Source organism: Oncorhynchus kisutch, unplaced genomic scaffold (assembly GCF_002021735.2).
Source record: "Oncorhynchus kisutch isolate 150728-3 unplaced genomic scaffold, Okis_V2 Okis06b-Okis10b_hom, whole genome shotgun sequence".
Taxonomy (NCBI): Eukaryota; Metazoa; Chordata; class Actinopteri; order Salmoniformes; family Salmonidae; genus Oncorhynchus; species Oncorhynchus kisutch.
Genome location: NW_022261983.1, coordinates 16,865,810 through 16,893,328, shown reverse-complemented (window position 1 = coordinate 16,893,328; position 27,519 = coordinate 16,865,810). Strand labels below are relative to the sequence as shown.

The 27,519-nt window shown below is 46.0% G+C and overlaps 1 protein-coding gene across 1 annotated transcript; it reads right to left on the bottom strand.

Annotated features, from left to right (window-relative positions):
* Positions 1-77: 77 nt before the first annotated feature.
* On the bottom strand, positions 78-23,841 carry naa60 (N-alpha-acetyltransferase 60, NatF catalytic subunit). The gene is made up of 8 exons (XM_031814372.1): positions 23,639-23,841; positions 21,922-22,037; positions 20,889-21,018; positions 14,928-15,024; positions 11,848-11,968; positions 8,874-8,987; positions 3,641-3,805; positions 78-412 (listed from the first exon to the last, which is right to left on the bottom strand). Exons 2-7 carry the CDS (start codon positions 22,029-22,031, stop codon positions 3,649-3,651), a joined length of 729 nt encoding a protein of 242 aa, XP_031670232.1. The 5' UTR covers positions 22,032-22,037; positions 23,639-23,841; the 3' UTR covers positions 78-412; positions 3,641-3,648.
* Between the last annotated feature and the right edge of the window lie 3,678 nt (positions 23,842-27,519).

Genomic DNA, 27,519 nt, shown 5'->3' with positions numbered 1-27,519 from the left:
TGGCTTGGTTTGGTGGGCTGGGTGGCTTGGTTTGGTGGGCTGGGTGGCTTGGTTTGGTGGGCTGGGTGGCTTGGTTTAGTGGGCTGGGTGGCTTGGTGTGCTGGGTGGCTTGGTTTGGTGGGCTGGGTGGCTTGGTTTGGTGGGCTGGGCGGCTTGGTGGCTTGGTTTGTAGGGTCTGGGCTTAGTGGCTGGGTGTCTTGGTTGGTGGTTGGGGGGTCTCAGCCCTCAGTCTTCCCAGGGTTCCGAGTGGTGGTGGGTGGCTTGGTTTGTAGGGTCTGGGCTTAGTGGCTGGGTGTCTTGGTTAGGGGGTCTCAGCCCTCAGTCTTTCCAGGGTTCTGAGTGGTGGTGGGTCTCAGCCCTCAGTCTTCCCAGGGTTCCGAGTGGTGGGGGGGTCAGATGAGGTCAGAGGGTCCTGAAGAACACAGGGGAAAACACCATGAAGAAAAACAGACATGGGGAGAAACAGAGAGGAGAGAGACAGAGAGACAGAGATAAACAGAGAGGGGAGAGACAGAGAGAGAGAGACAGAGAGGGGAGAGGAGAGAGAGACAGAGAGGGGAGAGGAGAGAGAGACAGAGAGACAGAGATAAACAGAGAGGGGAGAGAGGAGAGAGAGAGATAAACAGAGAGGGGAGAGAGGAGAGAGAGAGATAAACAGAGAGGGGAGAGAGGAGAGATAAACAGAGAGGGGAGAGAGGAGAGAGAGAGAGATAAACAGAGAGGGGAGAGAGGAGAGAGACAGATAAACAGACATGGGGAGAGAAAGAAGGTGAGAGGGAGGAGAGAGACAGAGATAAACAGACATGGGGAGAGAGGAGAGACAGAGATAAACAGAGAGGGGAGAAGGAGAGAGAGAGATAAACAGAGGGGAGAGAGGAGAGAGAGAGATAAACAGAGGGGAGAGAAAAGAAGGTGAGAGGGAGGAGAGAGACAGAGACACAGAGATAAACAGAGAGGGGAGAGAGGAGAGAGAGATAAACAGAGAGGGGAGAGAAAAGAAGGTGAGAGGGAGGAGAGAGACAGAGATAAACAGACATGGGGAGAGAAAAGAAGGTGAGAGGGAGGAGAGAGACAGAGATAAACAGAGTGGGGAGAGAGAGAGACAGAGAGGAGAGAGACAGAGATAAACAGAGTGGGGGGAGAGGAGAGAGAGAGATAAACAGAGTGGGGGGAGAGGAGAGAGACAGAGATAAACAGAGAGGAGAGAGAGGAGAGAGACAGAGATAAACAGAGAGGGGGGAGAGGAGAGAGACAGAGGGGAGAGACAGAGATAAACAGAGAGGAGAGAGACAGAGATAAACAGAGTGGGGGGAGAGGAGAGAGAGAGAGATAAACAGAGAGGGGAGAGAGGAGAGAGAGAGACAGAGATAAACAGAGGGGAGGGGAGAGGAGAGAGAGAGAGACAGAGGGGAGAGAGGAGAGAGAGAGACAGAGATAAACAGAGAGAGGGGAGAGGAGAGAGACAGAGATAAACAGAGAGAGGGGAGAGGAGAGAGACAGAGACAGAGAGGGGAGAGAGGAGAGAGAGAGACAGAGATAAACAGAGAGAGGGGAGAGGAGAGAGAGAGATAAACAGAGAGGGGGGAGAGGAGAGAGACAGAGAGACAGAGAGACAGAGATCAACAGAGAGGGGAGAGGAGAGAGACAGAGAGACAGAGAGGGGAGAGGAGAGAGAGAGAGAGATAAACAGAGAGGGGGGAGAGGGGAGAGACAGAGATAAACAGAGAGGGGGGAGAGGAGAGAGACAGAGATAAACAGAGAGGGGGGAGAGGAGAGAGACAGAGATAAACAGAGAGAGGGGAGAGGAGAGAGACAGAGATAAACAGAGAGAGGGGAGAGGAGAGAGACAGAGATAAACAGAGAGAGGGGAGAGGAGAGAGACAGAGATAAACAGAGAGGAGAGACAGAGATAAACAGAGAGGAGAGAGACAGAGATAAACAGAGAGGAGAGAGACAGAGATAAACAGAGAGGAGAGAGACAGAGATAAACAGAGAGGAGAGAGACCGAGATAAAGATAAACAGAGAGAGGGGAGAGGGGAGAGGAGAGAGACAGAGATAAACAGAGAGGGGGGAGAGGGAGAGAGACAGAGATGGGAGAGACAGAGAGGGGAGAGAGGAGAGAGACAGAGAGACAGAGAGGGGAGAGAGGAGAGAGACAGAGAGGGGAGAGAGGAGAGAGACAGAGATAAACAGAGAGGGGGGAGAGGAGAGAGACAGAGATAAACAGAGAGGGGGGAGAGGAGAGAGACAGAGAGACAGAGAGACAGATCAACAGAGAGGGGAGAGGAGAGAGACAGAGAGACAGAGAGATAAACAGAGAGGGGGGAGAGGGGAGAGACAGAGATAAACAGAGAGGGGGGAGAGGAGAGAGACAGAGATAAACAGAGAGGGGGGAGAGGAGAGAGACAGAGATAAACAGAGAGGGGGGAGAGGAGAGAGACAGAGATAAACAGAGAGAGGGGAGAGGAGAGAGACAGAGATAAACAGAGAGAGGGGAGAGGAGAGAGACAGAGATAAACAGAGAGAGGGGAGAGGAGAGAGACAGAGATAAACAGAGAGAGGGGGAGAGGAGAGAGACAGAGATAAACAGAGAGGAGAGAGACAGAGATAAACAGAGAGGAGAGAGACAGAGATAAACAGAGAGGAGAGAGACAGAGATAAACAGAGAGAGGGGAGAGGGGAGAGGAGAGAGACAGAGATAAACAGAGAGGGGGGAGAGGAGAGAGACAGAGATGGGAGAGACAGAGAGGGGAGAGAGGAGAGAGACAGAGAGACAGAGAGGGGAGAGAGGAGAGAGACAGAGAGGGGAGAGAGGAGAGAGACAGAGATAAACAGAGAGGGGGGAGAGGAGAGAGACAGAGATAAACAGAGAGGGGGGGAGAGGAGAGAGACAGAGATAAACAGAGTGGGGAGAGACAGAAACAAAGAGGGGAGACAGAGAATGTGTAATGTTTACTGTTAATTTTGATTGTTTATTTCACTTTTGTATATTATCTACCTCACTTGCTTTGGCAATGTTAACACATGTTTCCCATGCCAATAAAGCCCCTTGAATTTTGTGAGTGAGTGAGTGAGAGAGAGAGACAGAGAGAGAGTATTGAGTTAAATGAAAGTCAAACAACAACACATAGTGTACACCCCCCCCCCTCTCCCAAATACACACCTGTACTGTCACATGGTCCTTCTGTACTGGATACACCCCCCCCCCCCCCCCTCTCCCAAATACACACCTGTACTGTCACATGGTCCTGCTGTACTGGATACACCCCCCCCCCTCTCCCTAATACACACCTGTACTGTCATATGGTCCTGCTGTACTGGATACACCCCCCCCCCCCCCCCCCCCCCTCCCTAATACACACCTGTACTGTCACATGGTCCTGCTGTACTGGATACACCCCCCCCCTCTCCCTAATACACACCTGTACTGTCACATGGTCCTGCTGTACTGGATACACCCCCCCCCCCCTCTCCCTAATACACACCTGTACTGTCACATGGTCCTTCTGTACTGGATACACCCCCCCCCCCCCCCCCCCCCCCCCCCCCCCCTCCTCTCCCTAATACACACCTGTACTGTCACATGGTCCTGCTGTACTGGATACACCCCCCCCCCCCCCTCCTCTCCCAAATACACACCTGTACTGTCACATGGTCCTGCTGTACTGGATCCCAGTCTTGGATGCGATGCCGGACCAGGGTATCAGGCTGCGGAGCAGAGACTGGGCCTGTCTGTAGAGTCTCTGGGGGATCGAGCAGGGACTGAGGCTGGCCAGGGCCGAGCCAATGTGTTGGATGTAGTCAGTGCAAGAGGACCGTCAAGGACTATAGGATTTATGTAGCAAGGTTGGGATCAATTACACAAATTCAATTCCATCAATGTAATATTCTATAACAGTTCTTCCATTTATAATTTAATTCAACTGATCTCCAATTCCAGACTAACTCAAACTCTTAACGAACTAAGAGGGACTAGTCCTGGTAAACTAAATGTCCCCCTCAAAATCTTAACGAACTAAGAGGGACTAGTCCTGATAAACTAAATGTCCCCCTCAAACTCTTAACGAACTAAGAGGGACTAGTCCTGATAAACGTCTAAATGTCCCCTGAATTCTGAAAACGTTCAGGAATGTGTTTTCACATTAAAACATACAAGCCAAAGATGTAAAACATGGTCCTAAATATAACCAATCCAATGAGTGAATATCAGAGCTGTTGAAGCGGTTTAAGACGAACAGCATGAAATCATTCTGGAAATGCTCAATACTCTTCTTCAATCTGTATTGGCTACTGTAATGACTATTATTATTATTGTACCTGCTGGTTATCTAGGAACGTTTGAACATCTTGGTCATGTTCTGTTATAATCTCTACCCAGTACAGCCAGAAGAGGACTGGCCACCCCACATAGCCTGGTTCCTCTCTACCCAGTACAGCCAGAAGAGGACTGGCCACCCCCAGAGCCTGGTTCCTCTCTACCCAGTACAGCCAGAAGAGGACTGGCCACCCCTCATAGCCTGGTTCCTCTCTACCCAGTACAGCCAGAAGAGGACTGGCCACCCCTCAGAGCCTGGTTCCTCTCTACCCAGTACAGCCAGAAGAGGACTGGCCACCCCACATAGCCTGGTTCCTCTCTACCCAGTACAGTCAGAAGAGGACTGGCCACCCCCCAGAGCCTGGTTCCTCTCTACCCAGTACAGTCAGAAGAGGACTGGCCACCCCCCAGAGCCTGGTTCCTCTCTACCCAGTACAGCCAGAAGAGGACTGGCCACCCCTCAGAGCCTGGTTCCTCTCTACCCAGCACAGCCAGAAGAGGACTGGCCACCCCTCATAGCCTGGTTCCTCTCTACCCAGTACAGCCAGAAGAGGACTGGCCACCCCTCATAGCCTGGTTCCTCTCTACCCAGTACAGCCAGAAGAGGACTGGCCACCCCTCAGAGCCTGGTTCCTCTCTACCCAGTACAGCCAGAAGAGGACTGGCCACCCCTCAGAGCCTGGTTCCTCTCTACCCAGCACAGCCAGAAGAGGACTAGTCACCCCTCAGAGCCTGGTTCCTCTCTACCCAGTACAGCCAGAAGAGGACTGGCCACCCCTCATAGCCTGGTTCCTCTCTACCCAGTACAGCCAGAAGAGGACTGGCCACCCCTCAGAGCCTGGTTCCTCTCTACCCAGTACAGCCAGAAGAGGACTGGCCACCCCTCAGAGCCTGGTTCCTCTCTACCCAGTACAGCCAGAAGAGGACTGGCCACCCCTCATAGCCTGGTTCCTCTCTACCCAGTACAGCCAGAAGAGGACTAGTCACCCCTCATAGCCTGGTTCCTCTCTACCCGGCACAGCCAGAAGAGGACTGGCCACCCCACATAGCCTGGTTCCTCTCTACCCAGTACAGCCAGAAGAGGACTGGCCACCCCACATAGCCTGGTTCCTCTCTAGGTTTCTTCCTAGGTATTGGCCTTTCTAGGGAGTTTTTCCTAGCCACCGTGCTTCTACACCCGCATTGCTTGCTGTTTGGGGTTTTAGGCTGGGTTTCTGTACAGCCCTTTGAGACATCAGCTGATATTTTTTTAAAGCCATTATAAATAAACATGATTTTTCTTATTGCTTTATTGCGTTATCCATCTTCTCCAATTGGTTTGGCACATTGTGGAGAACACAACTTCCTGCTCTAAAAACAACTACAATAATCCCCAACCCCTTTTGTTATTTAAATATGAGATTGGTTAACAACAAAAAACACTATTTTTATATTTCAACAAAAAACAATTGTAACATTTACATGTTGTCAATTGCTTCAATGCACTGTTAGAAACAAGCTTGATAGTAGAAACTGGTGGACCATCCTGAGCCGTGGTCATGTGGGCAACACTCCCAGCTTCCCCACTGGAGACCAGGAAACTGGTGGACCGTCCTGAGCCGTGGTCATGTGGGCAACACTCCCAGCTTCCCCACTGGAGACCAGGAAACTGGTGGACCATCCTGAGCCGTGGTCATGTTGGCAACACTCCCAGCTCCCCCACTGGAGACCAGGAAACTGGTGGACCATCCTGAGCCGTGGTCATGTGGGCAACACTCCCAGCTTCCCCACTGGAGACCAGGGTTCGATTCCCGTCTCCACCGATCATGTTCTGTGTCTGTCTAAAGCAAAAACACTAAAAAGGGTAGAGTGTAATTCCACTCTCCATTCATTTAGGAGTTGAATGAACACTCAGTATTGTAAAGTGTTGGTGTTAATAACCAGAAGTGATTGTGTCATTTTCACTCTGTGTAGAGTAGAATTCTCAAAACCACGCCCATCATTATCATATTTCCCAGCATGCTTTATTGCAGGTGGATTTCTTTTTTGAATAGTTTGTTTAAATACCTGTGTTATTGTAATTGATCTTATGCTGGCAAGCTGGGAAGAAAACCCAAGGGATAAACATGAAGGAGAAGGAACAGTTGGTCAATAAACATTCAACTGTCGTTTTGATCATTCAGAATGTCAACACCAGACTGAGGCAACTACATGTCAACACCAGACTGAGGCAACTACATGTCAACACCAGACTGAGGCAACTACATGTCAACACCAGACTGAGGCAACTACATGTCAACACCAGACTGAGACAACTACATGTCAACACCAGACTGAGGGCAACTACATGTCAACACCAGACAGAGACAACTACATGTCAACACCAGACAGAGACAACTGCATGTCAACACCAGACAGAGACAACTACATGTCAACACCAGACTGAGTCGACTACATGTCAACACCAGACAGAGACAACTACATGTCAACACCAGACAGAGACAACTACATGTCAACACCAGACAGAGACAACTACATGTCAACACCAGACAGAGACAACAATGTCGTTGGCAATGCCAACAATATGTTGGCCCGGTACGGTGGGCTGTCGGGGGACCCGGTACGGTGGGCTGTCAGTGGACCCGGTATGGTGGGCTGTCAGTGGACCCGGTATGGTGGGCCGGTACAGTGGGCTGTCGGGGGACCCGGTACGGTGGGCTGTCGGGGGACCCGGTGCGGTGGCCCGGTACAAATCAATTCTCCACTTCAGGCTTGAATTCCAATTTAAATCTCCACTTCCTGCTTGAATTCCAATTCAATTCTCCACTTCCTGCTGCAATTCCAATTCAAATCTCCACTTCCTGCTGCAATTCCAATTCAAATCTCCACTTCCTGCTTGAATTCCAATTCAATTCTCCACTTCCTGCTTGAATTCCAATTCAATTCTCCACTTCCTGCTTGAATTCCAATTCAATTCTCCACTTCCTGCTTGAATTCCAATTCAATTCTCCACTTCCTGCATGAATTCCAATTCAATTCTCCACTTCAGGCTTGAATTCCAGAATTGTGCCTAGGGGAAGTGTACATACCCGTGCACAGTCTTCATGTGTTGCCATCTTCCATTTCTAAATAGGGATTACATGTGGATGATTTTACCACTGATCGACACAACTTACGCCACATTTAAAAAGTTAAATAAATATATAAATTACAAATAAAAACAAATAAATATTGACTGTTTAAGGTCTTCGCCCCCCCCTTGCTGTGACACATCTACGTTAGATCAGGAGCTCCACATGGTCATATCAAGACTCCTACCCCCCCTTGCTGTGACACATCTACGTTAGATCAGGAGCTCCACATGGTCATATCAAGACTCCTACCCCCACCCCCTTGCTGTGACACATCTACGTTAGATCAGGAGCTCCACATGGTCATTTCAAGACTCCTACCCCCCCTTGCTGTGACACATCTACGTTAGATCAGGAGCTCCACATGGTCATATCAAGACTCCTACCCCCACCCCCTTGCTGTGACACATCTACGTTAGATCAGGAGCTCCACATGGTCATATCAAGACTCCTACCCCCACCCCCCCCCCCCTTGCTGTGACACATCTACGTTAGATCAGGAGCTCCACATGGTCATATCAAGACTCCTACCCCCACCCCCCCCCCCCCCTTGCTGTGACACATCTACGTTAGATCAGGAGCTCCACATGGTCATATCAAGACTCCTACCCCCACCCCCTTGCTGTGACACATCTACGTTAGATCAGGAGCTCCACATGGTCATATCAAGACTCCTACCCCCACCCCCTTGCTGTGACACATCTACGTTAGATCAGGAGCTCCACATGGTCATATCAAGACTCCTACCCCCACCCCCTTGCTGTGACACATCTACGTTAGATCAGGAGCTCCACATGGTCATATCAAGACTCCTACCCCCACCCCCTTGCTGTGACACATCTACGTTAGATCAGGAGCTCCACATGGTCATATCAAGACTCCTACCCCCACCCCCTTGCTGTGACACATCTACGTTAGATCAGGAGCTCCACATGGTCATATCAAGACTCCTACCCCCACCCCCTTGCTGTGACACATCTACGTTAGATCAGGAGCTCCACATGGTCATATCAAGACTCCTACCCCCACCCCCTTGCTGTGACACATCTACGTTAGATCAGGAGCTCCACATGGTCATATCAAGACTCCTACCCCCACCCCCTTGCTGTGACACATCTACGTTAGATCAGGAGCTCCACATGGTCATATCAAGACTCCTACCCCCCCTTGCTGTGACACATCTACGTTAGATCAGGAGCTCCACATGGTCATATCAAGACTCCTACCCCCCCCCCCCCCCCCCCCAAACCAACTATCAACAGCATCTCACACACACTTGTCCCCCCCCCCCCCCCCCCAGTAGTAAAGGATATAAGAGCGTCCAGGGCGGATGCCCCCCCCCCAGTAGTAAAGGATATAAGAGCGTCCAGGGCGGATGCCCCCCCCCAGTAGTAAAGGATATAAGAGCGTCCAGGGCGGATGCCCCCCCCCCAGTAGTAAAGGATATAAGAGTGTCCAGGGCGGATGCCCTCCGTTGATGTACAGTACGTAGGTGAACCCATCTTTCAGCACCCCTCGTATGGAGTAGTAGTAAGGTAGGTAGTGATGCTGCGTGAAGTCTCTGTTGGGATTCATGTCTTTTATATCATCATTTTAAAACACATATACAACCAGTAGCTACAGTGGGGCAAAAAAGTATTTAGTCAGCCACCAATTGTGCAAGTTCTCCCACTTAAAAAGATGAGAGAGGCCTGTAATTTTCATCATAGGTACACTTCAACTATGACAGACAAAATGAGAAACAAAAATCCAGAAAATCACATTGTAGGATTTTTTATGAATTTATTTGCAAATTATGGTGAAAATAAGTATTTGGTCACCTACAAACAAGCAAGATTTCTAGCTCTGACAGACCTGTAACTTCTTCTTTAAGAGGCTCCTCTGTCCTCCACTCGTTACCTGTATTAATGGCACCTGTTTGAACTTGTTATCAGTATAAAAGACACCTGTCCACAACCTCAAACTCACACTCCAAACTCCACTATGGCCAAGACCAAAGAGCTGTCAAAGGACACCAGAAACAAAATTGTAGACCTGCACCAGGCTGGGAAGACTGAATCTGCAATAGGTAAGCAGCTTGGTTTGAAGAAATCAACTGTGGGAGCAATTATTAGGAAATGGAAGACATACAAGACCACTGATAATCTCCCTCGATCTGGGGCTCCACGCAAGATCTCACCCCGTGGGGTCAAAATGATCACAAGAACGGTGAGCAAAAATCCCAGAACCACACGAGGGGACCTAGTGAATGACCTGCAGAGAGCTGGGACCAAAGTAACAAAGCCTACCATCAGTAACACACTACGCCGCCAGGGACTCAAATCCTGCAGTGCCAGACGTGTCCCCCTGCTTAAGCCAGTACATGTCCAGGCCCGTCTGAAGTTTGCTAGAGAGCATTTGGATGATCCAGAAGAAGATTGGGAGAATGTCATATGGTCAGATGAAACCAAAATTCTACTTTTTGATAAAAACTCAACTCGTCGTGTTTGGAGGACAAAGAATGCTGAGTTGCATCCACAGAACACCATACCTACTGTGAAGCATGGAGGTGGAAACATCATTCTTTGGGGCTGTTTTTCTGCAAAGGGACCAGGACGACTGATCAGTGTAAAGAAAATAATGAATGGGGCCATGTATTGTGAGATTTTGCGTGAAAACCTCCTTCCATCAACAAGGGCATTGAAGATGAAACGTGGCTGGGTCTTTCAGCATGACAATGATCCCAAACACACCGCCCGGGCAACAAAGGAGTGGCTTCGTAAGAAGCATTTCAAGGTCCTAGAGTGGCCCAGCCAGTCTCCAGATCTCAACCCCATAGAAAATCTTTGGAGGGAGTTGAAAGTCCGTGTTGCCCAGCAACAGCCCCAAAACATCACTGCTCTAGAGGAGATCTGCATGGAGGAATGGGCCAAAATACCAGCAACAGTGTGTGAAAACCTTGTTAAGACTTACAGAAAACATTTGACCTCTGTCATTGCCAACAAAGGGTATATAACAAAGTATTGAGATAAACTTTTGTTATTGACCAAATACTTATTTTCCACCATAATTTGCAAATAAATTCATAAAAAATCCTACAAATGTGATTTTCTGTATATTTTTCCCCCACATTTTGTCTGTCATAGTTGAAGTGTACCTATGATGAATATTACAGGCCTCTCATCTTTTTAAGTGGGAGAACTTGCACAATTGGTGGCTGACTAAATACTTTTTTGCCCCACTGTATATCTAAAAATACATATTCACCCAGTAGCTATATCTAAAAACACATATACACCCAGTAGCTATATCTAGGGTCTTCAAATGGACAATGACCCCAAGCATACTTCCAAAGTTTTGGCAAAATGGCTTAAGGACAACAGAGTCAAGGTATTTGAGTGGCCATCCCAAAGCCCTTACCTCAAACCTATAGAAAATTTGTGGGCTGAAAACTGAAAAATCGTGTGCGAGCAAGGAGGCCCACAAACCTGACTCAGTTACACCAGCTCTGTCAGGAGGAATGGGCCAAAATTCACCCAACTTATTGTGGGAAGCTTGTGGAAGGCTACCCAAAACATTTGACCCAAGTGAAACAATTTAAAGGCAATGCTACCAAATACTAATTGAGTATGTAAACTTCTGACCCACTGGGAATGTGATGAAAGAAATAAAAGCTGAAATAAATCATTCTCTCTACTTTGATTCTGACATTTCACATTCTTAAAATAAAGTGGTGATCCTAACTGATCTAAGACAGGGAATTTTTACTAGGATTATAGGTCAGGAATTGTGAAAAACTGAGTTTAAATATATTTGGCTAAGGTGTACGTAAACTTCCGACTTCAACTGTATGTGAACTTCTGACCCACTGGAATTGTAATAGAGTGAATTATAAGTGAAATAATCTGTCTGTAAACTCTTGTTGGAAAAATGACTTGTGTCAACTTGTACATGTCCTAACCAACTTGCCTAAACTATAGTTTGTTAACAAGACATTTGTGGAGTAGTTGAACAACTAGTTTCTCTACCTACCTGTTGTGGTAGAAGTGTATAGCAGGTCTCTACCTACCTACCTACCTGTTGTGGTAGAAGTGTATAGCAGGTCTCTACCTACCTACCTGTTGTGGTAGAAGTGTATAGCAGGTCTCCACCTACCTACCTGTTGTGGTAGAAGTGTATAGCAGGTCTCTACCTACCTACCTGTTGTGGTAGAAGTGTATAGCAGGTCTCTACCTACCTACCTGTTGTGGTAGAAGTGTATAGCAGGTCTCTACCTACCTACCTGTTGTGGTAGAAGTGTATAGCAGGTCTCTACCTACCTACCTGTTGTGGTAGAAGTGTATAGCAGGTCTCTACCTACCTACCTGTTGTGGTAGAAGTGTATAGCAGGTCTCTACCTACCTACCTGTTGTGGTAGAAGTGTATAGCAGGTCTCCACCTACCTGTTGTGGTAGAAGTGTATAGCCGTGGTGTTGGTTGTCAGCACGTGGAGGTAGATGGCCTTGCAGTGGTCCTGGGCCGTGGTGGAGATGTGTTCCTTCAGACTGTCCAGCAGCAAGGAGCCTGGGAGGGGGAGAAGAGGAGAGTAGCAGGGCAGTGAGTGACTGAGTGACTGACTGAGTGACTAAGTGAGTGACTGTGTGAGTGACTGTGTGAGTGAGTGAGTGAGTGAGTGTGTGAGTGAGTGAGTGAGTGAGTGAGTGAGTGAGTGAGTGAGTGACTGTGTGAGTGAGTGAGTGACTGTGTGAGTGAGTGAGTGAGTGAGTGACTGTGAGTGTACCTAGGGTTGTGGCGGTCACAAAAATTGTCAGCCGATAATTGTCATGCAAATAACTGCCGGTCTCACGGTGAGTGACAGGTTAATTAACATAAACACATTTTGCATCTCCCGGTTCCCACACACAGCCTACAAGCCATTTTAAAAAGTCAAATCCATGTAATATAACCTACACCTTCACAATAACTATTTATTTTAGACAGGTCTAAAGGAGCATCATATGAAGAAAACGAAGAAGAACAGAATAGCATAACTCTGAGTTGTCCTTATTATTAGGTCCTGATCTGGCTCTGCCATATGGCTGTGGGCGACACTAGTTCACTTAACAGACAAGACATGCTTAGAATTACCTGCCAATATTTTACATTATTTTCAAATAGGAAGAATACAATTGAACAAAGCTGAATACAATATAAATACTTTCTCCAAACGATTTGAAGGAAGCAGAGTGACTGTGTGTGAGTGACTGTGTGAGTGACTGTGTGTGACTGTGTGTGAGTGACTGTGTGTGAGTGACTTGACTGTGTGTGAGTGACTGTGTGTGAGTGACTGTGTGTGAGTGACTGTGTGTGAGTGACTGTGTGTGAGTGACTGTGTGTGAGTGACTGTGTGTGAGTGACTGTGATTTGAAGGAAGCAGAGTGACAGTGTGTGAGTGACTGTGTGTGAGTGACTGTGTGTGAGTGACAGTGTGTGAGTGACAGTGTGTGAGTGACAGTGTGTGAGTGACTGTGTGTGAGTGACAGTGTGTGAGTGACTGTGATTTGAAGGAAGCAGAGTGACAGTGTGTGAGTGACTGTGTGTGAGTGACTGTGTGTGAGTGACAGTGTGTGAGTGACAGTGTGTGAGTGACTGTGATTTGAAGGAAGCAGAGTGACAGTGTGTGAGTGACTGTGTGTGAGTGACTGTGTGTGAGTGACTGTGTGTGAGTGACTGTGTGTGAGTGACTGTGTGTGAGTGACAGTGTGTGAGTGACTGTGATTTGAAGGAAGCAGAGTGACAGTGTGTGAGTGACTGTGTGTGAGTGACTGTGTGTGAGTGACTGTGTGTGAGTGACAGTGTGTGAGTGACTGTGATTTGAAGGAAGCAGAGTGACAGTGTGTGAGTGACTGTGTGTGAGTGACAGTGTGTGAGTGACTGTGATTTGAAGGAAGCAGAGTGACAGTGTGTGAGTGACTGTGTGTGAGTGACTGTGATTTGAAGGAAGCAGAGTGACAGTGTGTGAGTGACTGTGATTTGAAGGAAGCAGAGTGACAGTGTGTGAGTGACTGTGTGTGAGTGACAGTGTGTGAGTGACTGTGATTTGAAGGAAGCAGAGTGACTGTGTGAGTGACTGTGATTTGAAGGAAGCAGAGTGACAGTGTGTGAGTGACTGTGATTTGAAGGAAGCAGAGTGACTGTGTGTGAGTGACTGTGATTTGAAGGAAGCAGAGTGACAGTGTGTGAGTGACTGTGATTTGAAGGAAGCAGAGTGACAGTGTGTGAGTGACTGTGATTTGAAGGAAGCACATTCGGCTATTCTGTGTTGAGCAGTTAGAGAAACAGGTCCTCCTATATGCTTCATGTAGAGTTATTAATGTAGCTTGAGTTGTTCTACTACCGTTGGGCTATATGTTTAGATGTTTAAGACATTGTAAGGCTGCATGATGAGACTCTAATGAAGATTTGAAAAATGTTTGCTTAAAAAAGGCATTGAGCTCTGCTAAGTTTGTTTGCGTAGGCTGTACACACTCTAATAGTCTCTCATTCACAATTTGACAAGCACTTGATAATATCTCGTATTTCACGGCTGCATCCCCTTTGCGGCCATAACTCACCCTAAAAAAATATAGCTGTGCCTTTTGGGGCCCGGAGTGCTGCGTTGTGACCTTCTCCCTGAGTGTGCTGAGCAATCCGAAGCGTCTCTCACTCATATGGCTCTCCGTCACGAGATCAAGGTCTTTCTCACAGGCTACAAGTGAAGACAGACGCGTCGGGGATGCACCTGCGAGCGTCCTTATCCAATTCCGAGGTGCATATTGAAGATATTGGAAGAACTCTCCACATTCACTTTATCAGCCAACTAGATGAGTAGGTCTAACAAACGGCAAAAGCACTAGCCTATAGAAAGCTGATGGGATCCTCCTCTTTTTATTAGAGGCCATCACTCTGTTTTTTTCTCCTGCAATTGCATAGCCTATAGAAATTATGCGCAACATGGGCACTCATGAAGTATTGGATTAGATTTTTCGAATACATTTGCATTGATGTCAGAGTGATTAGAGGGACAATAGAGTGCTGAAGTACCAGGCAGTTAGCAAGTTTGGTAGGCTACAAATTTTTTACATATTTTACCTTTATTTAACTAGGCAAGTTAGTTAAGAACAAATTCTTATTTTCAATGACGGCCTAGGAACAGTGGGTTAACTGCCTTGTTTAGGGGCAGAACGACACATTTGTACCTTGTCAGCTCGGGGATTCGAACTTGCAACCTTCCGGTTACTAGTCCAACACTCTAACCACTAGGCTACCCTGCCGCCCCATCAGCAGCATCCGAGCTTGGCGAAGCCTAATTACCGTGACTTCACAGTCATGTGGAATTTGACTACCTCCATGACTCATGACTCGCCAGTGTGGCAGTAAAACGGTCACTGCAACAGCTTTGTACCTTGTCAGCTCGAGGATTTGAACTTGCAACCTTCCGGTTACTAGTCCAACGCTCTAACCACTAGACCTCCATGACTCGTCAGTGTGGCAATGTACCTACCTATTCCATGTTTCCTGAACTCCTTCACCACCCCCAGACTCAGGATGTAAGCCACCTGGGTGTCCACTGGAAATCTAGAGGCTAGGATGTCTCCATCCTGCAGAGAGGAGAGGTTATACACAGCTATTAGTACTTATAAACACTGACTAACACCAGGAAATCTAGAGGCCAGGATGTCTCCATCCTGCAGAGAGGAGAGGTTATACACAGCTATTAGTACTTATAAACACTGACTAACACCAGGAAATCTAGAGGCTAGGATGTCTCCATCCTGCAGATGTATACCGAGCAACACAACCCCCTCCACCTCTCTCCATTACTCTTCAATACCCCTCCACCTCATGCCCCCCTCCTCCATTACCACCCTCCTTTTCTCCTCCACCCTTCCATCCCCACCCCCCCTCCTCTCCACCCCCCACCCTCATTCTCTCCTCTCCCCTCCTCACCTCATCCCCTCCTTCTCTCCCCTCGTCCCCTCCTCCACCCCCCCACCTCCTCTTCCCCTCCACCCCTCCCTCCGGCTGCTTCAGGTCTAATTAGTAGGAGACTATAAACAGAATGTAGAATGTCAGTGTGTTCCATTTCAGACTGTTCCAAAGGAATGTGAGTGACGGGGATGTGGAACTAACGGCACTACTGGAAACACAACTACTATTATCAGTGTTGGGCTCAAACCCATTTACATTACAGATAGTAATACAACTTCAGATTCCAATTGATCCTCATAGAAAACTATTGGAATGGATGTGTTCCTCCTGAGTGAACTGACATTTAAAAGGGATTGACCCCAACCCTGACTTTAATATGACCCCAACCCTGACTTTAATATGACCCCAACCCTGACTTTAATATGACCCCAACCCTGACTTTAATATGACCCCAACCCTGACTTTAATATGACCCCAACCCTGACTTTAATATGACCCCAACCCTGACTTTAATGTGACCCCAACCCTGACTTTAATGTGACCCCAACCCTGACTTTAATGTGACCCCCAACCCTGACTTTAATGTGACCCCAACCCTGACTTTAATGTGACCCCAACCCTGACTTTAATGTGACCCCAACCCTGACTTTAATATGACCCCAACCCTGACTTTAATATGACCCCAACCCTGACTTTAATATGACCCCAACCCTGACTTTAATATGACCCCAACCCTGACTTTAATATGACCCCAACCCTGACTTTAATATGACCCCAACCCTGACTTTAATATGACCCAACCCTGACTTTAATGTGACCCCAACCCTGACTTTAATGTGACCCCAACCCTGACTTTAATGTGACCCCAACCCTGACTTTAATGTGACCCCAACCCTGACTTTAATGTGACCCCAACCCTGACTTTAATGTGACCCCAACCCTGACTTTAATATGACCCCAACCCTGACTTTAATATGACCCCAACCCTGACTTTAATATGACCCCAACCCTGACTTTAATATGACCCCAACCCTGACTTTAATATGACCCCAACCCTGACTTTAATGTGACCCCAACCCTGACTTTAATGTGACCCCAACCCTGACTTTAATGTGACCCCAACCCTGACTTTAATGTGACCCCAACCCTGACTTTAATGTGACCCCAACCCTGACTTTAATGTGACCCCAACCCTGACTTTAATGTGACCCCAACCCTGACTTTAATATGACCCCAACCCTGACTTTAATGTGACCCCAACCCTGACTTTAATGTGACCCCAACCCTGACTTTAATGTGACCCCAACCCTGACTTTAATATGACCCCAACCCTGACTTTAATATGACCCCAACCCTGACTTTAATATGACCCCAACCCTGACTTTAATATGACCCCAACCCTGACTTTAATATGACCCCAACCCTGACTTTAATATGACCCCAACCCTGACTTTAATATGACCCAAACCCTGACTTTAATATGACCCCAACCCTGACTTGAATATGACCCCAACCCTGACTTGAATATGACCCCAACCCTGACTTGAATATGACCCCAACCCTGACTTGAATATGACCCCAACCCTGACTTGAATATGACCCCAACCCTGACTTGAATATGACCCCAACCCTGACTTGAATATGACCCCAACCCTGACTTGAATATGACCCCAACCCTGACTTGAATATGACCCCAACCCTGACTTGAATATGACCCCAACCCTGACTTGAATATGACCCCAACCCTGACTTGAATATGACCCCAACCCTGACTTGAATATGACCCCAACCCTGACTTTAATATGACCCCAACCCTGACTTTAATATGACCCCAACCCTGACTTTAATGTGACCCCAACCCTGACTTTAATGTGACCCCAACCCTGACTTTAATATGACCCCAACCCTGACTTTAATATGACCCCAACCCTGACTTTAATATGACCCCAACCCTGACTTTAATATGACCCCAACCCTGACTTTAATATGACCCCAACCCTGACTTTAATATGACCCCAACCCTGACTTTAATATGACCCCAACCCTGACTTTAATATGACCCCAACCCTGACTTTAATATGACCCCAACCCTGACTTTAATATGACCCCAACCCTGACTTTAATATGACCCCAACCCTGACTTTAATATGACCCCAACCCTGACTTTAATATGACCCCAACCCTGACTTTAATATGACCCCAACCCTGACTTTAATATGACCCCAACCCTGACTTTAATATGACCCCAACCCTGACTTTGATATGACCCCAACCCTGACTTTGATATGACCCCAACCCTGACTTTAATATGACCCCAACCCTGACTTTAATGTGACCCCAACCCTGACTTTGATGTGACCCCAACCCTGACTTTAATATGACCCCAACCCTGACTTTAATATGACCCCAACCCTGACTTTAATGTGACCCCAACCCTGACTTTAATGTGACCCCAACCCTGACTTTAATGTGACCCCAACCCTGACTTTAATATGACCCCAACCCTGACTTTAATATGACCCCAACCCTGACTTTAATATGACCCCACTAACTACTGTCTGTCAATACATTCAGCTTCCAACAACATGTTCAATATGGACTACATTCACAGTCTATAACGGACATCTCTCCTGAAACATGTTCAATTGTCCTGTCAGTCAGTCAGGACCATCTCTACCCCAGCACCCGTACCTCTCTGTGTACTGTCAGTCAGGACCATCTCTACCCCAGCACCCGTACCTCTCTGTGTACTGTCAGTCAGGACCATCTCTACCCCAGCACCCGTACCTCTCTGTGTACTGTCAGTCAGGACGATCTCTACCCCAGCACCAGTACACCTCTGTGTACTGTCAGTCAGGACCATCTCTACCCCAGCACCTCTCTGTGTACTGTCAGTCGGTCAGGACCATCTCTACCCCAGCACCCGTACCTCTCTGTGTACTGTCAGTCAGGACCTTCTCTACCCCAGCACACGTACCACTATCAGTCAGGACCATCTCTACCCCAGCACCCGTACCTCTCTGTGTACTGTCAGTCAGTCAGGACCATCTCTACCCCAGCACCCGTACCTCTCTGTGTACCGTCAGTCAGTGAGTCAGTCAGGACCATCTCTACCCCAGCACCCGTACCTCTCTGTGTACTGTCAGTCAGTCAGGACCATCTCTACCCCAGCACCAGTACCTCTCTGTGTACTGTCAGTCAGTCAGGACCATCTCTACCCCAGCACCCGTACCTCTCTGTGTACTGTCAGTCAGTGAGTCAGTCAGGACCATCTCTACCCCAGCACCCGTACCTCTCTGTGTACTGTCAGTCAGTCAGGACCATCTCTACCCCAGCACCAGTACCTCTCTGTGTACTGTCAGTCAGTCAGGACCATCTCTACCCCAGCACCCGTACCTCTCTGTGTACTGTCAGTCAGTGAGTCAGTCAGGACCATCTCTACCCCAGCACCCGTACCTCTCTGTGTACTGTCAGTCAGTCAGGACCACCTCTACCCCAGCACCCGTACCTCTCTGTGTACTGTCAGTCAGGACCATCTCTACCCCAGCACCAATACCTCTCTGTGTACTGTCAGTCAGTGAGTCAGTCAGGACCATCTCTACCCCAGCACCAGTACCTCTCTGTGTACTGTCAGTCAGGACCATCTCTACCCCAGCACCCGTACCTCTCTGTGTACTGTCAGTCAGGACCATCTCTACCCCAGCACCCATACCTCTCTGTGTACTGTCAGTCAGGACCACCTCTACCCCAACCCTGACTTTAATATGACCCCAACCCTGACTTTAATATGACCCCAACCCTGACTTTAATATGACCCCAACCCTGACTTTAATATGACCCCAACCCTGACTTTAATATGACCCCAACCCTGACTTTAATATGACCCCAACCCTGACTTTAATATGACCCCAACCCTGACTTTAATATGACCCCAACCCTGACTTTAATATGACCCCAACCCTGACTTTAATATGACCCCAACCCTGACTTTAATATGACCCCAACCCTGACTTTAATATGACCCCAACCCTGACTTTAATATGACCCCAACCCTGACTTTAATATGACCCCAACCCTGACTTTAATATGACCCCAACCCTGACTTTAATATGACCCCAACCCTGACTTTAATATGACCCCAACCCTGACTTTAATATGACCCCAACCCTGACTTTAATATGACCCCAACCCTGACTTTAATATGACCCCAACCCTGACTTTAATATGACCCCAACCCTGACTTTAATGTGACCCCAACCCTGACTTTAATGTGACCCCAACCCTGACTTTAATGTGACCCCAACCCTGACTTTAATATGACCCCAACCCTGACTTTAATATGACCCCAACCCTGACTTTAATATGACCCCACTAACTACTGTCTGTCAATACATTCAGCTTCCAACAACATGTTCAATATGGACTACATTCACAGTCTATAACGGACATCTCTCCTGAAAACATGTTCAATTGTCCTGTCAGTCAGTCAGGACCATCTCTACCCCAGCACCCGTACCTCTCTGTGTACTGTCAGTCAGGACCATCTCTACCCCAGCACCCGTACCTCTCTGTGTACTGTCAGTCAGGACCATCTCTACCCCAGCACCCGTACCTCTCTGTGTACTGTCAGTCAGGACGATCTCTACCCCAGCACCAGTACACCTCTGTGTACTGTCAGTCAGGACCATCTCTACCCCAGCACCTCTCTGTGTACTGTCAGTCGGTCAGGACCATCTCTACCCCAGCACCCGTACCTCTCTGTGTACTGTCAGTCAGGACCTTCTCTACCCCAGCACACGTACCACTATCAGTCAGGACCATCTCTACCCCAGCACCCGTACCTCTCTGTGTACCGTCAGTCAGTGAGTCAGTCAGGACCATCTCTACCCCAGCACCCGTACCTCTCTGTGTACTGTCAGTCAGTCAGGACCATCTCTACCCCAGCACCAGTACCTCTCTGTGTACTGTCAGTCAGTCAGGACCATCTCTACCCCAGCACCCGTACCTCTCTGTGTACTGTCAGTCAGTGAGTCAGTCAGGACCATCTCTACCCCAGCACCCGTACCTCTCTGTGTACTGTCAGTCAGTCAGGACCATCTCTACCCCAGCACCAGTACCTCTCTGTGTACTGTCAGTCAGTCAGGACCATCTCTACCCCAGCACCCGTACCTCTCTGTGTACTGTCAGTCAGTGAGTCAGTCAGGACCATCTCTACCCCAGCACCCGTACCTCTCTGTGTACTGTCAGTCAGTCAGGACCACCTCTACCCCAGCACCCGTACCTCTCTGTGTACTGTCAGTCAGGACCATCTCTACCCCAGCACCCATACCTCTCTGTGTACTGTCAGTCAGTGAGTCAGTCAGGACCATCTCTACCCCAGCACCAGTACCTCTCTGTGTACTGTCAGTCAGGACCATCTCTACCCCAGCACCCGTACCTCTCTGTGTACTGTCAGTCAGGACCATCTCTACCCCAGCACCCGTACCTCTCTGTGTACTGTCAGTCAGGACCACCTCTACCCCAGCACCCGTACCTCTCTGTGTACTTTGGTCCGGCCCTTGATCTCAGCTACGATCATTCCCACGATGCCTCCCTTGAAGATGGCGGCGAGGGAGAAGAACTTCTTGTTGGATGTGATGTCATTATACCATGAGTCTGGGTACCTGTTGGAGGACAGGTGAGGATCAGAGGTTAGATTCCTGCTGGGGCCACTCATATGGAAAATGCATGTCTAAGTCACTTGGGATAAAAGCGTTCGCTAAATGGCTTATAGGCCTAATATGCCTTAAGGTAGGTACAGGTGGTAAATAGAATGAGTAGACTTCAGCTGTATTAAGGTGACAGGGGACAGGTCAGGACAGGTGAGGACAGGTGATGTAGACTTCAGCTGTATTAAGGTGACAGGGGACAGGTGAGGACAGGTGATGTAGACTTCAGCTGTATTAAGGTGACAGGGGACAGGTGAGGACAGGTGATGTAGACTTCAGCTGTATTAAGGTGACAGGGGACAGGTGAGGACAGGTGTTGTAGACTTCAGCTGTATTAAGGTGACAGGGGACAGGTGAGGACAGGTGATGTAGACTTCAGCTGTTTTAAGGTGACAGGTGAGGACAGGTGATGTAGACTTCAGCTGTATTAAGGTGACAGGTGAGGACAGGTGATGTAGACTTCAGCTGTTTTAAGGTGACAGGTGAGGACAGGTGATGTAGACTTCAGCTGTATTAAGGTGACAGGGGACAGGTGAGGACAGGTGATGTAGACTTCAGCTGTATTAAGGTGACAGGGGACAGGTGAGGACAGGTGATGTAGACTTCAACTGTATTAAGGTGACAGGTGAGGAAGACTTCAGCTGTATTAAGGTGACTGGTGAGGACAGGTGAGGACAGGTAGGAGAGGACAGGTGCCCTGGGTTGTGTTCAGTGGGGCTCAACAAAGCATTTTGAAACGGAAAGTGAAAATCTGTTCTTATTAGACAAGTTAAAGTCCCACCACAGTTTCACTCAGCTTTCTCTCTAGTGAACACGATACGATCTGTGTTGCTATTGGCCGCGTGGCGCAGTACTCACTCGATGGGGAACCAATCACCGCACAGCAGCTTGACGCTGCCTATGTCATCGTGGCAGAGGAGGCGGAGCTGGACTTCGCTGAGCGCAGTGGGGGACACCACGTCGGTCATTCACACCTAGAAAACGACCAATGCCAGGAGAGATACAGTTATTAACTCCTACAACCCATCAATCACAGATCACACACACCAATCACACTGATCAATCTTCTATAACATTAACATTATATATTTATACACAACTTTTAAAATGGTTAGTCAGATGGTTAATGAGTTGCCAGGTCAACTGTCCATGGTCCTTTTAAAATGGTTAGTCAGCTGGTTAATGAATTGCCAGGTGAATTGTCCTTGGTCCTTTTAAAATGGTTAGTCAGCTGGTTAATGAATTGCCAGGTCAACTGTCCATGGTCCTTTTAAAATGGTTAGTCAGCTGATTAATGAATTGCCAGGTCAACTGTCCAGGGTCCTTTTAAAATGGTTAGTCAGCTGATTAATGAATTGCCAGGTCAACTGTCCATGGTCCTTTTAAAATGGTTAGTCAGCTGATTAATGAATTGCCAGGTCAACTGTCCAGGGTCCTTTTAAAATGGTTAGTCAGCTGATTAATGAATTGCCAGGTAAACTGTCCAGGGTCCTTTTAAAATGGTTAGTCAGCTGATTAATTAATTGCCAGGTCAACTGTCCAGGGTCCTTTTAAAATGGTTAGTCAGCTGATTAATGAATTGCTAGGTGAATTGTCCATGGTCCTTTTAAAATGGTTAGTCAGCTGATTAATGAATTGCCAGGTGATTTGTCCATGGTCCTTTTAAAATGGTTAGTCAGCTGGTTAATGAATTGCCAGGTGAATTGTCCTTGGTCCTTTTAAAATGGTTAGTCAGCTGGTTAATGAATTGCCAGGTCAACTGTCCATGGTCCTTTTAAAATAGTTAGTCAGCTGGTTAATGAATTGCCAGGTGAATTGTCCTTGGTCCTTTTAAAATAGTTAGTCAGCTGGTTAATGAATTGCCAGGTCAACTGTCCTTGGTCCTGGATATGAGTGTTCATTCCAAATGGCACCCTAATACCTTTATAATTCACTACTTTGACCTGTGCTCTATGGGTTCTGGTCAACAGTAGTGCACTATAAAGGGAATAGGGTGCCATTTGCCATAGGGTTCTGGTCAGAAGTAGTGCACTTTATAGGGAATAGGGTGCCATTTGGGAGGCACAGGTGGATGGAGAGGGACAGGGAATGATAGCGAGACAGGCATCTCTACTCTGCCCCTGGTGGCAGTAGCAACTGTCGTCGGTGAGGACAAAACCAGAGCTTTAAAGTTAAATGCCAAAACAACCTAATCAGCAGCCCTAGTAAGGTGCTCTGTTATCAAGCTAGCTAACACTGCTAGCAAACTGACATATCTGTTGTTCGGTTGACATTCCACAGTAAATTCAGCTAAACAAGATGCAATATTAGCCAATTCCTTCCCCTTTTAGCTAGCGTTGGATATTTAGACTTGACTGGTTGTCAAAACAAGAGAGTTAGCTAACCTAGCTAGTTAGCTAGCTGTCTAGTTCTGAGGGGGTTCGCTAGCTGACGTAGCGACCTACTTAGCTACGATCCCAGGCAAAATAAGTAAAGGAAATATAAGTATAACTGGACAACACTTCGCTAACTATGTCAGCTCAAAAGTGAGTAGAGGATAATGGCTACAATTAGCTGGGTAGCTAGCTGACCTTACCTTGTTTATGCGCTCGAACAAGAGGAAGGTGTGGGGTGAAATCCCTTGGGTGTCGTTTAAAGTGTTTTCTACAGTGGAAACACCATGATAAAACCCAAATTTGCTCTCTATTCAGAAAACCACTGACACTAGTCTCCCACCAATACATTAGCTGGCTAGTCAGCTTTTGCTAATTTGACAACTAGCCGAGTTGGCTTCTTCCTGTGTATGTCACATTCCGGAAGTCATTCAGCCTTGTGTGCGGAAATGTAGTTTCTCTGGGATATGGTTTTGTAGTTTAATTTCCCCAAAATGATATACATTCAGACATAGGCATTATTTCTGTTACATGTATTTTAAATACGTATTTAATTTCTCTTGAGTATGTTTTTTATACACTGTCCCGAACTACAATGTATTTTGTAACAAGATACATACAGACCTTTAATTTATATTTACAAAATAATTTTCTATAAAAAAAATATATATATATATATTTTGTAAATGTAAAAATTATGAATTGCAAAGCACACTGGGTATTATTATTGGCCTTGTTTTGGGTGCGGAGCTCATTAGAATAATACCAGTGTTCATTTACACCATAGTGCCATCAGACTTCTGATACCATTGCAGTGTGAAAGGGGGGTGCCAAAATTGTGAACCGCTATAAAAAAAAAATATGAAAAAATATATATATATGTAAATTTCAAACACAGATTTGTGACTGAAAAGAAGGAAGCCTGTACAGAATAAAAGATATTCCAAAAACATGCATCCTGTTTGTAACACGGCACTAAAACATGCATCCTGTTTGTAACACGGCACTAAACATGCATCCTGTTTGTAACACGGCACTAAAAACATGCATCCTGTTTGTAACACGGCACTAAAACATGCATCCTGTTTGTAACACGGCACTAAAACATGCATCCTGTTTGTAACACGGCACTAAAACATGCATCCTGTTTGTAACACGGCACTAAAACATGCATCCTGTTTGTAACACGGCACTAAAACATGCATCCTGTTTGTAACACGGCACTAAAACATGCATCCTGTTTGTAACACGGCACTAAAACATGCATCCTGTTTGTAACACGGCACTAAAAACATGCATCCTGTTTTGTAACACGGCACTAAAACATGCATCCTGTTTGTAACACGGCACTAAAACATGCATCCTGTTTGTAACACGGCACTAAAACATGCATCCTGTTTGTAACACGGCACTAAAACATGCATCCTGTTTGTAACACGGCACTAAAACATGCATCCTGTTTGTAACACGGCACTAAAACATGCATCCTGTTTGTAACACGGCACTAAAACATGCATCCTGTTTGTAACACGGCACTAAAACATGCATCCTGTTTGTAACACGGCACTAAAACATGCATCCTGTTTGTAACACGGCACTAAAACATGCATCCTGTTTGTAACACGGCACTAAACATGCATCCTGTTTGTAACACGGCACTAAAACATGCATCCTGTTTGTAACACGGCACTAAAACTGCATCCTGTTTGTAACACGGCACTAAAACATGCATCCTGATGCATCCTGTTTGTAACACGGCACTAAAACATGCATCCTGTTGTAACACGGCACTAAAACATGCATCCTGTTTGTAACACGGCACTAAAACATGCATCCTGTTTGTAACACGGCACTAAAACATGCATCCTGTTTGTAACACGGCACTAAAACATGCATCCTGTTTGTAACACGGCACTAAAACATGCATCCTGTTTGTAACACGGCACTAAAACATGCATCCTGTTTGTAACACGGCACTAAAACATGCATCCTGTTTGTAACACGGCACTAAAACATGCATCCTGTTTGTAACACGGCACTAAAACATGCATCCTGTTTGTAACACGGCACTAAAACATGCATCCTGTTTGTAACACGGCACTAAAACATGCATCCTGTTTGTAACACGGCACTAAAACATGCATCCTGTTTGTAACACGGCACTAAAACATGCATCCTGTTTGTAACACGGCACTAAAACATGCATCCTGTTTGTAACACGGCACTAAAGTAATACTGGAACAAATGTGGCAAAGCAATTCACATTTTGTGCTGAATACAAAGTGTTATGTTTCGGGCAAATCCAGTACAACAGCACCCGATGTCACACGAAGGCCAAAAACAATCATCAAGGACAACATCCACCCGAGTCACTGCCTGTTCACCCCACTATCATCCAGAAGGCGAGGTCAGTACAGGTGCATCAAAGCTGGGACCGAGAGACTGAAAAACAGCTTCTATCTCAAGGCCATCAGACTGTTAAACAGCCACCACTAACACAGAGAGGGGCTGCTGCCTACATACAGACTTGAAATCACTGGCCACATTAATACATGGAACACTAGTCACATTTATAATGCATTACTCATCTCATATGTATATACTGTATTCTATACTATTCTACTGTATCTTAGTCTATGTATTACTCATCTCATATGTATATACTGTATTCTATACTATTCTACTGTATCTTAGTCTATGTATTACTCATCTCATATGTAAATACTGTATTCTATACTATTCTACTGTATCTTAGTCTATTTATTACTCATCTCATATGTATATACTGTATTCTATACTATTCTACTGTATCTTAGTCTATGTATTACTCATCTCATATGTATATACTGTATTCTATACTATTCTACTGTATCTTAGTCTATGCATTACTCATCTCATATGTATATACTGTATTCTATACTATTCTACTGTATCTTAGTCTATACATTACTCATCTCATATGTATATACTGTATTCTATACTATTCTACTGTATCTTAGTCTATGCATTACTCATCTCATATGTAGATACTGTATTCTATACTATTCTACTGTATCTTAGTCTATACATTACTCATCTCATATGTAGATACTGTATTCTATACTATTCTACTGTATCTTAGTCTATGTATTACTCATCTCATATGTAAATACTGTATTCTATACTATTCTACTGTATCTTAGTCTATGTATTACTCATCTCATATGTAGATACTGTATTCTATACTATTCTACTGTATCTTAGTCTATGTATTACTCATCTCATATGTAGATACTGTATTCTATACTATTCTACTGTATCTTAGTCTATGTATTACTCATCTCATATGTATATACTGTATTCTATACTATTCTACTGTATCTTAGTCTATGCATTACTCATCTCATATGTAGATACTGTATTCTATACTATTCTACTGTATCTTAGTCTATGTATTACTCATCTCATATGTATATACTGTATTCTATACTACTGTATCTTAGTCTATGTATTACTCATCTCATATGTAGATACTGTATTCTATACTATTCTACTGTATCTTAGTCTATGTATTACTCATCTCATATGTAGATACTGTATTCTATACTATTCTACTGTATCTTAGTCTATGTATTACTCATCTCATATGTAGATACTGTATTCTATACTATTCTACTGTATCTTAGTCTATGTATTACTCATCTCATATGTAAATACTGTATTCTATACTATTCTACTGTATCTTAGTCTATACATTACTCATCTCATATGTATATACTGTATTCTATACTATTCTACTGTATCTTAGTCTATACATTACTCATCTCATATGTATATACTGTATTCTATACTATTCTACTGTATCTTAGTCTATGTATTACTCATCTCATATGTATATACTGTATTCTATACTATTCTACTGTATCTTAGTCTATGCATTACTCATCTCATATGTAGATACTGTATTCTATACTATTCTACTGTATCTTAGTCTATGTATTACTCATCTCATATGTATATACTGTATTCTATACTATTCTACTGTATCTTAGTCTATGTATTACTCATCTCATATGTAGATACTGTATTCTATACTATTCTACTG

Coding starts and splice junctions, on each gene's coding strand:
- naa60 (XM_031814372.1), bottom strand. CDS start 22,031: ATGACCGACGTGGTGTCCCCCACTGCGCTCAGCGAAGTCCAGCTCCGC. Junction 15,025..20,888: donor GGACCAAAGTACACAGAGAG/GTACGGGTGCTG, acceptor TCCTCTCTGCAG/GATGGAGACATCCTAGCCTC. Junction 8,988..11,847: donor ATACACTTCTACCACAACAG/GTAGGTGGAGAC, acceptor GAATCCCAACAG/AGACTTCACGCAGCATCACT.